General features: G+C 37.1%; 1 protein-coding gene across 3 annotated transcripts in view; it reads left to right on the forward strand.

Annotated features, from left to right (window-relative positions):
- Nucleotides 1-13,732, forward strand: part of WIPF3 (WAS/WASL interacting protein family member 3) — a 266,059-nt gene that overhangs the window by 224,061 nt on the left and 28,266 nt on the right. For all 3 annotated transcript variants that reach the window (XM_053714192.1, XM_053714193.1, XM_053714194.1), the window contains one exon: nucleotides 2,840-2,947. In XM_053714192.1, the coding sequence (XP_053570167.1) occupies nucleotides 2,840-2,947 (108 nt within the window). The remainder of the gene's footprint in view (nucleotides 1-2,839; nucleotides 2,948-13,732) is intronic.

Here is a 13,732-nt window from a genome sequence, read left to right on the forward strand (position 1 = left end):
TAAGGAGGAGGGATATTTGGTATCTGTGGAGATGGGCAAGATCTCTGGGAATCATAGAGTAAGAGAAAAAAGCATACTCTCCCAGGCTGGGCCAGGACTGAAGGAAGGCTTCTGGATCTAGACACCAACTGAAGTAGGGTTTATTTGGATGTTGGAACTGGATGTGAAGAGATCTGTCTCAAAGGGGCCTCTCAATGTTGATAGGGAGAGAAAAACGTTCAGATGCAATTTCCAATCACTGGAATCCTGGAGGTGACAAGATCCCCAGTCTGATGCGTAATTGGAAAAATTGGTAAATATTCTACTTGAATGGAGATATTGTTCTCCAAACAATGATGGACAAAGTCTTTTGTTATATTGGAAAGAGTTTTGGATTTGGCTCCCCCCAAGTCAGTTCATATATCTCACGGCGGAAATGTTGTCCATGCGGAGAATAACCGAAATAGGAAAAATATTTCAGATAAAACTCTTCATTGCAAAAGTACCTGCAAGAAGTACCTTTCAATTGATGTGAAGATTTCTCTCCGTATTTGTCCATTTTCCACCAGTGGTAAGAGAACTGCAACGTGTTCCCCAACCAGAATTGTTTGCATCTGCTTTAACAATAAGGTCTGGGTTATTGCCAAAAATGGCTCTGCCATTCCAGGCATCCATGTGGATGAACCACCAAAGGAGTTCCTAACAAGCTTCTTGGGAAAGGGATATGGGAAACGCGTTTCACGGCTTAGTAGCCTTTTCAATCCTGGAGGTGACAAGATCCCCAGTCTGATGTGTAATTGGAAAGATTGGTAAATATTCTACTTGAATGGAGATATTGTTCTCCAAGCAATGATGGACAAAGTCTTTTGTTATATTGGAAAGAGTTTTGGATTTGGCTCCCCCCAAGTCAGTTCATATATCTCACGGCGGAAATTTTGTCCATGCGGAGAATAACCGAAATAGGAAAAAGATTTCAGATAAAACTCTTCATTGCAAAAGTACCTGCAAGAAGTTTCTTTCAATTGATGTGAAGATTTCTCTCCGTATTTGTCCATTTTCCACCAGTGGTAAGAGAACTGCAACGTGTTCCCCAACCAGAATTGCTTGCATCTGCTTTAACAAAAAGGTCTGGGTTATTGCTGAAAATGTCTCTGCCATTCCAGGCATCCATGTGGATGAACCACCAAAGGAGTTCCTAACAAGCTTCTTGGGAAAGGGATATGGGAAACGCTTAGTAGCCTTTTCATCAGGCAGATATAAAATAAATTAGTTTTTAACTTAAGCTAAGTGATAGCACCTTCATTTGTTTGCTGTGGAGCTCCCACTATGTTCCAGTATATCCTGCATCCTAAAATTGGTTGGTTTTTGCGACCAGGAGAGGGTGAGCTGATACACCCTGAGTTATCAGTCTGCTGCTGCTAGCACATTAGGGTGCTTTCCATAAATGTGAGTACCCATTTGGCTACACTATTATTATTTGGATCTGTTTCCATTGGTTGATCTGCACATGAGGCGCCCCTCCATGTTTTCTGCTTTAAAGGGTGGAATTGTTGGCAGTGGCTTCCTCTGTTAGGCCAAAAATATTTGCTATAGGACCTGTAGTATCCAATAATTTATCTTGACATGCACCCGGAGAGACTAAAAACATAATAATATCAGGATCAATCTCATGTGTAAAGGGGGCATTATTAAGGAGAGTGGGCCTGGGACATTCAACTCTAGGTTTGGATCTTACAGATTTTTTAAAATGGGCAAATGTAACAGTCCCTGTGATCAGCAATTTCTCTCGAAGAATGTGGGTGTTGCAGCTCATCCGGTTTGAGAAGTGGATTGCATGTAGAGTCGAGAAAAATTTTATAATTTTGTGAAGAAGAATGATGATCGCGTTTGCGCCTTTTGAATTTAAAAATTCATCAAAATCAACAGAGGTAATTTCAACAGAAGGATTAGAATTTTTATCAGAAAAATAGTCCTCTTCTGAAGAGGAGGTATCTTTATGACTTTTATATGAGCCTGTAAAAAATCAGAGGAGTATCTTTTGAATGATTGTTTATGGAGCTCAGAGTCTGAAAAAAATATGTCCTGACATGCGCCACTTCACATGGCAACAAAGAACCAAGCAAAATGAAGAGAGAAGGCGGAGAAGATGGCCAAGCTACTTGAAGGCTTGGGAGGTAATGAAAAGTGGGCGGGAAGAAAGGGTGGGAATCGAAGGGCAGGAAGGACTGCCCAAAGATGGTGACGGACGTGTGATGAAGGGGAAGGGAGAGAGAAGCCGAAGGGGCAAAGGAACAGGAGAACAAATTGCAAGAGGAAAATTGCAAACAAAGGTAAACAGAAAAGTAGATAAATCAGGTGCAAATGTAAGGGAAAAAGGCTGTGAAAATAAACGGCCAGGCTGAGAAGGAAAAGATAGAAAAAACAGAAAGAAACTAATGTATAAAAAATAAAGTTGGAAAGGGGGAAAAAATGTAAAAATTATATAATGAAGGATAACAAATACAGGGACAAGAAAAAAAAGAGAACAAAAGCAGGGAATAAATCAAGCTAAATGAGGAAAAAATGTTTTGTTACATAGAGGAGAAATAGGGACTCTGTGGACAGTGTATGGACACTATGACACTACTCATTAGCTGTTTTCATACTAGCTGTTATTGTTAATCCTTATCTGCTCTGTCAACTATGTTATCTTCAAAAAGCTGCCTGAATAGGCAGAGAGTTAAGCAAAATAGGAGTCTCTGCTTGTAATAAAATCCAGATGAGAGTTTATGTATATAACAAAGAGATTTTTTTTTATTTAGAAGCCCTGAAAATGCTGCACATGAGATAACAATTGCTAACTTTCTTTCTTTTAAATTAGTGCCTCCTCCTGCTCCTCCTCCAAGGTCACCGAATACAGAACTGTCCAACAACCAGAGACGTAATTCATCACCCCAAACCATCCCTCTTCCTCATCACGGATTCAAGGGTAAAAATCTTTTTGTTGATGTATAATTTTATGCTTTGTAAATTAACCGTTGCATGGTATAGAAAAGTAATTGGAAGAGAATGCTAATAGCAAATATTTGCTTTAGTAAAGTTAATACAAATGCTAAAGTGACAAAGAGGCTAAAAGTATTCTGGGGCTGTACATCTACAGTATAATATTATTTAGCCGTTGCGGCTAAGCAGTCTTTAAAAAAATATTTGTTATGGGGTTTTTTTCCAGCATAAAGATGAACACCAGATATTCACACCAGATGATAATCAGCAGCACAGTAAACTCTGTTGTGAGTGTCCACAGTCCATTACTCTTCCCTGCCACTAGGAGGAGACAAATATTCCCAAACCCTAAGAGTTCTATAAAACCCTTTTCACCTCACTGGGAAACTAGTATTGTCTTTGCCTCCGCTGGAGAAAGGTGAAGAATGAAGATGTGCATGTTATTCTTCAGTGAGAGGGGTTCTCAGAGTTGCCCTTCTGAGTGCAGTGTTAGTTGGAGGAATGTATTTGGAGTTTGGGTAGTGACATCTTTTTCACCTGTTGGAATTAGTCACAAGCCTTCCACCTGTGTCGCAGGGCCCTTTCCTTTGCCTCCCCATGTTGTGTTGTCAATATACTCCTATTCCAGATCATTGCATTGTATTAACCAGATTATTTAATTGTATATTACATTTGTTTAGTCATTCCCCATTAAAAAAAATCTTGATATATTTTTCAGAATAGCACACATCAGGTTTTCACACACTGGTCAGTTTTAGCGCATTTGACGATCTTTTCCAGTACTCCTGTCTCTAATCTAGGACCTCCCCCCACCTTATTTTTTAAATTATTTTCTTTATGAAATTGGAATAGAGATAAAAGTTTACTAGAACAAAGCAACAATGTAACAATAACCGGCAGATGGTTATTTAATATACCAGCAATGACTGGGTCTGTAATTAATCTGCTTAAATACTTTTAGTCAGGTTTAAATTGAAATTCATTTTAGCCAGTTATGGGCCAGATTACAAGTGGATCGCTAAATATTGCTTTTGTGAAACCGATATTTGCACTCCACTGAGTAATACCAGCTCACGCTAATGTGCTCTGGTATTAAAAGTTAAGCAGAATGCGAATGCAAGCTCATGTTCGGATTGCTGGGAAGCATTGCGCTCACAAGAGCACTCTTCCATAGGCTCCAATGGATGCCTTGTCAGACAAGGCATGAGAACCTAGTGCAGGGGGTAAGTAGCACAGCAATGGCAGCAAAATGAAACTATATATGTATATGATTATATACATATATATTTGTGTGTTAATATGTGTTTAGTTTTTTTCTTTTTTATGACACAATGAGTCCACAGATCATCTTAATTACATATGGGATATTCACCTCCTGGTCAGCAGGAGGCGGCAAAGAGCACCACAGCAGAGCTGTTAAATAGCTCCTCCCTTCCCTCCCACTCCAGTCATTCTCTTTGCCTACGTTAGTGATAGGAAGTGGTAAAATGAGGTGTTAGAAAAGATTCTTCAATCAAGAGTTTATTATTTTAAAGTAGTGCAAGATTGTGCTGCATTGTCCTAAGGTGTAGCCGTAGTCCATATCAGTCTCTTCAGTAGAGCCTTGGTGGTTTTAGAGCAATGGGAACTTGTGGGGCATAATTCTCACTGCGCCTCCCATGTATTTTTGCTGCCCTTTATGCCTTAGTCGGAGGAAAGGATTACTCAGCATGCCTTTTTTTCCACAGGTCAATGGGAGGGAGAGGACCTCTTAAGCCTGTGAGCTGCCTATCTCTCAGGCAGAAGTTAAGGTAAGTGCTACTTTATATATTTTCTGGTGCACTCTAGTAACAGCAACTTTATGGAGCAAGTGCCCGTGAAGACTGGGGATCTGCCTATTCCCCAAATTCACATATAGAAAAAAACAAATGTCCACAGCACTTGTAAATAAGTTTCAATCTTTATTCCAAAACTTCAGAACTAAAGAAAAAGCGACGTTTCGAGTCCACAGATTCTTATTCATGCTATTTACATTATATTAAACTGCATACTTTTAAAACCACAGTTTTCGAGCCAACCACCAAACATTGTGGCTCTGCTGCCATCTATTGGTAAGTACTACACATTACAGTTTCAAAATACGTTAAAAACATAACCATTAAAAAAGCAGACAAGGGTGGAGCAACAATAATCCTTGATAGAAATTACTATATTAAAGAAATAGAGAGCCAATTGGGGGACACAGAAACCTATAAAAAGCTTGACTTTAACCCAGTGGAGAATATCCAGAAAGAAATTGAAAATGTATTGAATAAAGCATATAACAACAAATTAATAGATACAAATTGAAAGAATATTTATTTAATAAAGAACCCAGAAACCCTATTTTTTACACAGTGCCTAAAGTGCATAAAGATGCAAATAGACCTCCTGGGAGTTCTATAGTCTCTAGTATTAACTCCACATTTACTAATATTTCTGTTTTTCTCAATAAGTTATTGCAACCAGAGGTGTTACAGATGTCTTCATTTTTGAAAGATATTGGGGATTTTTTGAGTAAGGCTAGAGATCTATGCCTAGAGTCTAATAATTTTTGTTATATACAATGGACGTGAAAAGCTTATATACAGCTATTAAGCATGAGACAGGCACTGGTGTCATTAGGAAAGTCCTTAAAGGGACAGTCTACACCAGAATTTTTATTGTTTTAAAAGATAGATAATCCCTTTATTGCCCATTCCCCAGTTTTGCATAACCAACACAATTATATTAATACACTTTTTACCTCTGTGATTATCTTGTATCTAAGCCTCTGCAAACTGCCCCTTTATTTCAGTTGTTTTGACAGACTTGCAGTTTAACCAATCAGTGCCTGCTCCCAGATTACTTCACGTGCACGAGTACAGAGTTATCTATATGAAATACGTGAACTAACACCCTCTAGTGGTGAAAAACTGTTAAAATGCATTCTGAAAAGAGGTGGTCTTCAAGGTCTAAGAAATTAGCATATGAACCTCCTAGGTTAAGCTTTCAACTGATAATACCAAGAGTACAAAGCAAAATTGGTGATAAAAATAAATTGGAAAATTGTTTATAATTACATTCTCTATCTGAATCATAAACATTTATTTTGGCCTAGACTGTCCCTTTAAGATTAACAAAAAACATACAGAGTTACAAGTGGAATTCATTGAAGATTTGCTAAGGCTTATTTTGTACTGGAACCATTTTATCTTTCAAGATGACTGGTATGTTGATATGTTCAGATCAAGGGTACAGCAATGGGGACCAACGTTGCCCCATCATATGCCAACTTGTTCATGAATGAGATTGAAGAGAGAGTCATCTATAAAAATGAGAAATGTATTACATATGGGGCCACATGGTGGCGCTATATAGGTGACGTGTTTGGCATATGGTGGTGCAGCGTTGAGTCCCTATTAGAGTTTGTTAAAGATATCAATACAGCTATAAGAGGCTTGGAATTTTCTGTTGTATATAGCGAAGAATCTGTTTAGTTTTTAGACACCAGGATCAGTAAAGAGGGGAATAAGCTTATGTTTGACCTTTATGTAAAGGAAACTGATAGAAACACACTATTAAGTTATGACAGCTTCCACCCCAAGAATTTAATAAAATCATTACCTAAAAGCCAACTATTGAGGGTAGATAGAATAGTTAGTAACAGCAATACTAAAGAAAAACGGTTAAAAGAAATGCAACAGAAATTTGTAAACAGAGGCTACCCACAAACATTAGTTAGAAAACAACTAGACAATCTGAAAGATGTTAAGGAAATAAAAAACAAAGACACAGACAGAATGGTTCTAGTGACCGAGTATAATCCTAACAGTGAACATGTGTCACGAATAATAAAGAAACACTGGCATATCCTTAAAGAATGTAATAAAGATATGGAAGTATTTAGGAATCCCCCCCTTATGGCATATAGGAGGGTGAAAAACCTTAGGGATCAGTTGACCAGTACTGATATGGGGTCTAAGAAGAAAGATACACAGACCTTTCTTAGTAAAAAGCAACTAGGATGTTACCCATGTCTAGGGTGTCTAAGCTGCAATTCAATGATCAAGGGTAAATATTTTTTTCATCCTAGAAAAGGTAAAAGGTATGAAATAAAGGAATTCTTCACATATGAATCCACTTATATTATATACCTTATCAAATACCCCTGTTCCCTAAACTATATAGGGGAAACGACCTGCAAGGCCCGTGATAGGCTAAGTCAACATCGATCTAACATAAGATGTAGAAACTATGAAGCACCAGTATCAAACCACTTCTTAAAATGTGGCCATCATATCATTCAGCTAAGATGGCAAATAATAGATAGTGTTAAACAACAAATGAGTGGGATTAGCAGGGAAAAACTACTCAAGCAGAGAGAAATGTATTGGGTATATGAATTGGAAAGTTTGGCACCAAAAGGTCTGAATAGGGAATATGACTGGTCAATATTTTTGTAGATATGATAATATTATTTGTATAGACGTAATAAAAGTGTAGATATAATTATATATCACATGAGAAGTGCTGTATAGAGAATAATAGTAGCTAAGATGTATCCACTTAACATGTCTATAGAAAGATTGTATCAGTAAAGTTAAGGCAAATGTATCTGGTTATGTTTTTAATGTATTTTGAAACTGTAATGTGTAGTACTTACCAATAGATGGCAGCAGAGCCACAATGTTTGATGGTTGGCGCGAAAATGTGGTTTTAAAAGTATGCAGTTTAACATAATGTAAATAGCATGATTAAGAGTCTATGGACTCGAAACGTCGCTTGTTCTGAAGTTTTGGAATAAAGATTGAAACTTATTTACAAGTGCTGTGGACATTTGTTGTTTCTATATATATTTTCTGGGGGGACCCAGGAAGGAGTAAGCACACATTATTGTTATTAAGTGCAATAGGAAAGGCACTTATGTTGGGACATTAAGGACCCTCCTAGTCTGGAGATGTATTGCAACAGCATTTATGTGCAGGCACTGGGGCTGGGAATCATTGCTCTGGTGGTTCCCACTTTATTCAAATATCCTTTGCTCAGAAATAGTGTACTTATGTGGTAAAACTGAACAGAGTTTTTTCCAACAGATGTGATACGCCCACGATGGGCAGAGCTTTCGATATTGCGCCAATTCACTTGCGCCTCGGTCAGGAAGTTATTCACATCACATTTTCTGAGGTGCTGTCTAGAAACGCATGGTCCGTGTAGAGCATGCGTTTCTAGCACCGGTTGGGAAATCTGTACTGTAGCGCTCTGGATTGATGGTTTCTACTGCAGCGCAACGGATTGATAATTTGCTACTGCAGCACTGAGCAGATACACAGGCACCCATTTTCCGGTCAGGTAGGAGCACCTCAGAATGGTTGCTGTGGTGCAGAGGTGTTTTTTCTTTTGTTGGCTTATTTTGGTAGTAAAAATAACTTTGCAGGCCTTAAGGTAAAAAGTTGTCACTTTGAAATTAAAGAGACAGTAACGTCTTTTGGGTTTAAGATTTTTATCAGATTAAAAGGTCAATTGTGAACAAGTATGGACCAAGGGGCCTTACAAAATGTTTCTTGCTCCTTTTGTTTTGAAGCTAATGTGGAACCACCAATCCCTTTCTGTCCCACATGTATTGAGAGGACTTTAAATTATAGGGAAAATATTTTTTCTGAGCAAGACTTTTCAAAAGCGGATGCTGTCCAAGAGTCTAATGACGACGGTCAAGGTATGCCGCAGCTTTCTCCCCAAAGTTTACCGCCCGCACAAGCAGTGCCCAGCACTTCTGCTCTAGCACCCAATGGAGTTACTTTAAAAGACATAGCTTCTCTCATGTCTTCTACAATTTCTGATGCATTGTCTGCCTTCCCAATGTTGCAGGGCAAACGTAAGAGGAAAACCAGACATTCAGTAAGTTCTGACGCCATTGTGGCAATTTCAGAGGTACCCTCCCAGGGTCACGAAAAGGAGGGTACCACTGTAACATCTGAGGGTGAAATCTCAGATTCAGAAAGTGTTTTGCCTTTGACGGACTCGGAGGTAGTATCTTTTAGTTTTAAACTATTACTCAGGGAGGTTTTGGTTACTTTGGACTCCACGGTTGTGGTTGTCCCTATGACGTCTAGTAAATTGGACAGATATTTTGAGGTTCCTTCTTACTCAGATGTATTTCCAGTCCCAAAGAGAGCTTCGGAGATTATTACTAAGGAGTGGGAGAGGCCAGGTATACCCTTTTCTCCCTCTCCTATTTTTAAGAAGATGTGTCCCATAGCGGACTCTTTGAAGGAGGCTTGGCAAACATTTCCTAAGGTGGAAGGGGCTGTTTCCACCCTAGCCAAGAGAACTACTATTCCCATAAAGGATAGTTGTGCTTTCAAGGATCCTGTGGACAAGAAGTTAGAGGGTCTACTGAAGAAGATTTATGTTCACCAGGGTCTGCAATGGCAGCCAGCTGCGTGCATTGCTACCATCACTAGTGCGGCAGCATATTGGTTTGATGCACTATCTGAGTCTCTCAGGACTGTGACTTCCTTGGAGGAGATCCAGGACAGGATAAAGGCTCTAAAGCTAGCTAATGCCTTTATTACGGAAGCTTCCCTTCAAATTTTTAAGCGGGGAGCTAAGATTTCAGGTTTCTCTATTCTAGCCTGCAGAGCTTTATGGTTAAAGCCTTGGTCTTCGGATGTTTCCTCTAAGTCTAAGCTTCTGGCTATTCCTTACAAGGGAAAGACCTTGTTTGGACCTGACCCACCAAAAAATAAATAAAAATGGCGCTAACTCCCTCTTAAAATATAATAAAATCGCTAATGTCAATTCTGTTTATCAATTTTTACAATTTTTACAACAAACATGTGTGGTATCCAACAAATGTTAAATAAATAAATCAAATCCCTGTATGCAATTATAGGGTAATCAAAACAGAATACACACAAATCAATATTAAAACAAATGGAATAACAAAAACGTTTTACCACTTTCCAAAAGATGTCAGTCCATAAATCACTATAGTCCTCTGCTGCTTGTTTACCAAATGGATCCTTCACACCAAATGAAGTAGGGCAAAAACTTTCACTCTGAAAAAGAAAAAAGCGCAAAGAGAGACTCAAGTGCAATAAATAACACAAACGCTGCTACTCTTAAAAATATGCACTTACAATGTTTTATTAATAATACAGCAGTTTAAAAACACAGCTTTCTCCTTTAGGGTAAAATATCCAAATACTCAGCTGCTCCGGTCTGTTTTCACAGCCTAGTTGTCTTTTTTTCTTTTTTTCCCAATGTCCGTTCCCTTCCGCTGTTCACCGGAACTGTCAGTGTATGGGAAATCCTTGTTCCTGGGGCTATGGTAGCCCTGAATGTCCAAAAAGCAAAAAGCGTTCTATTCCTAGAACTACGGCTCCTCTGAAGAGCCAAAGTACAATCCTATGATACCTCTACGCGTTTCTTCTGCTATCGTGCAGACTTTCTCAAGAGGATGAAGAGTCAAATGCTGGGTGTATGCGATATCCGTCACAATATAAACCCTCATAGCAGATCCTATTGGTTAAAATTTCCCCTATGTTCTACAGGTGAAAAGTATATGCTCTGGGTCCTAGAGACCAAATCCATAATGCTATGTTACTTTTCCTGATAACAAGGATATACGGTTTAATAACAACAAATCTAAAATTAATACATGCCGCAAACAACAATTAATTAGCACCAAATATAAATATCCTAAAACATAAGTATGTAGTAATAATATTAAAATCCTTTAACTAGGTAAAATTTTATAAGAGATATGTGTAAAATTAATACTTAAAATTAATACAAACTATTTTATGCACATATTAAGAAATTGAATCCCTGCAAGTTAATCAAAATTTATCTATACATGAAAAACATTCTGGGGATAACATTTAAACTGTATTGTATGTTTTAAAAATATGATTATTACCTAACACTATATTATTAAGAAATTCATTTTATATTTAAAATGTAATGATTGGAGGTTATTTAAACTTAATTTAAAACTTTATTTAAAAATGAGGAGAAATGAAAAGGAAAAATTGAAAAAATTATACAAAAGGTGCTACTAAGGAACCCTAAATCTATTTAGAACAAATCACATAAAAGCTGCTATGTCAATATCTATATTCAATCCTTTTGGATGTAAGCTATTAAGTTTTTGTATCCAAAAAGTTTCTTGCTTCCTTAGGCTCATCAACCTATTACTACAACTGTTAGGTATCCAATCAATTGCTTGTATTCTAAGAGACCTAGGGTCTCCCCCATGGTGTTCTGCAAAATGTATTGGTACACTGTGATTATCGACTTTTTCTTTTATATTGTATAAATGTTCTGTCAGTCTACTTCTTATCTTCCTTTTAGTGCGCCCTACGTAGATTTTGTTACACCCACAGGTTAAGAGGTACACTACATAAGTGGTGTCACATGTACATCTACTCTTAATATTAAAAGACTTAATGCCATCGCTATCTTTAAATTTATTATCCTTATTGATATGTTTGCACATACTGCAGATTTTCTTCCCACACTTGTATGTGCCTGGTTTTAGACTCAGCCAATTGCTTTTTCTATTGATTTCTGTTGTTTCAAACTTCCTCAATTTACTGGGAGCTAGAAGGTTTTTCAAACTTCTCCCTTTCTTAAAGGTGAACACAGGTTCTTCTGTCAGAATAGGAGCCAATACAGGGTCAGTCTTAAGAACACCCCAATGTTTTTTAATAACATTTTTAATAATTTTATGACCCTCATTATAGGTAGTAATAAACCTTAAAGTATCCTTATTGTCTTGAATTGATTTATTACTTTTAGGTTTTAGGATGGAATCTCTATCTGCTTCCTGCGCCCTATTGTATGCTAGTTCTATTGTATTTCTGTTATAGCCCTTTTCTCTGAATTTAGTCCTCATATTTTCAGCCTCTCTTTTAAACATCTCTATATCCGTACAGTTGCGTCTGAGTCTTAAGAACTGTCCATATGGCACATTATCTTTCCACCTTTTAAGGTGTGCACTTCCATTATCTATGTAACTATTTCTATCTGTTGGTTTACTAAAATTACTCACCGCTGTTTTTAAGTTGTCCTCTACATATAACCAAAGGTCTAAAAATTCTATTCTTGTTCTTGAGTGTTTACCTGTAAAATTTAAATTAAAATCATTATTGTTCATATGTAGTAGAAAATGATTTATCAAAGATTCGTCACCATCCCAGAGGATAATTACGTCATCTATATAACGATAATATTTTATAATATTATTTACAAAAGGATTATTGTTCCATACCTTCTCAATTTCAAATCTGTGCATATAAATATTAGCATACGATGGGGCAAATGTAGTCCCCATCGCTGTTCCTTTGACCTGTCTATAAAACACATTTTCAAAACTAAAATAATTGTGCTCTAAAATGAATCTCGTGCAATCAAGGATAAAATTCAATTGTTCTATTGAAAATTTCCAGTTCAACAGTTCCATTTCAAGGGCCTTCAATCCTTTCTCATGGGGGATTGAGGTATAAAGCGCTGACACGTCTAAAGTTACCCAACAGTAACTTTCTTTCCAATCTAAGCCTTCAAATATATTGATGGTTTGTGTGGTGTCCTTGATATATGATTTAGTATTTTTAACAATTGGTTGTAAGTAAAAATCAATATATTTTGAGACTTTGTCACTCAGGGAATCAATCCCTGAGATTATAGGCCTCCCAGGTGGCTTTTGTATATCCTTATGCACCTTTGGCAGGTGATAGAAAATTGGGATCCTAGGTTCATTCTCCTGTAGGTATCTAAACTCATCGTTATCAAGGACTCCTTCTGTTTTTGCTAACACTAATATTTTATTTAGCTTATTCTGATATTGTTTAGTTGGATTCCCATTAATAATTTGATAAGTATCTGTGTCTTTTAGTAGATTGTAAGCTTCAGCTAAATAGTCTTCCCTCTTCTGTATGACAATCCCACCCCCCTTATCTGCTGCCCTAAAAATGATATCTTTATTATCCATCAATTTCTTAAGAGAATTTCTCTCCTGGGAGGTTAAATTATCATTGTACTTATTAACTAAATTCTTCCTTTTCTTGTGAAATAAATTAAATACTTCTTCCATAACCATTTTTGTAAAAACTGGAATTTGATCACCCTGTGTCCCAACTGGATAAAATGTGGAAGGTCTTTTCAGATTACTATGCTTAATCGTAGATTCTTCCTCGTATATAGAAATATTTAGCAATTCCTCTATTGTATTGATACTCTCATTAACATCCTGGCCATTCACACCCATATCTTCTAGGGATTTCAGAATGGACAAAGTTTCTATATCTTTCCCTTCTAAATGATCTTTGTTAACGGTTGATTTCAAATTACATTCCTTTTTAGCATAAAATCTTTTTAAAACTAACTTTCTAACAAATTTCTGGATGTCGATAAACACTTCAAAATCATTAGGTAATGTTTTAGGTGAAAAATTAAGACCTTTGTTTAAAAGTTTGATATCATTCGCATCTAATTCTAAATTAGCCAAATTAAAGATATCTAATTCCTGTCTTCTTCTCGTCTCTGCCTTCTGTTTGGTTGTTGTAGCTCTTGTCCCTCCTCTCTTTCCTCTCCTTGTTCTAAACCTCTTTTGTTTTGTCTTTGTCTGGTCTCCCACGCTCCTTGTTGTGTGTGCCTCAGTTCTGGTTCTAGTCTCGGATTGTGGGGCAATGTTGTTTTCCCTAAAAAATGGTTCTGATGGTTGATATTCCCCTCATGTCTTTGACTATTTCTCCATTCATTATTCTCT

Source organism: Bombina bombina, chromosome 5 (assembly GCF_027579735.1).
Source record: "Bombina bombina isolate aBomBom1 chromosome 5, aBomBom1.pri, whole genome shotgun sequence".
In the NCBI taxonomy this organism is placed as follows: domain Eukaryota; kingdom Metazoa; phylum Chordata; class Amphibia; order Anura; family Bombinatoridae; genus Bombina; species Bombina bombina.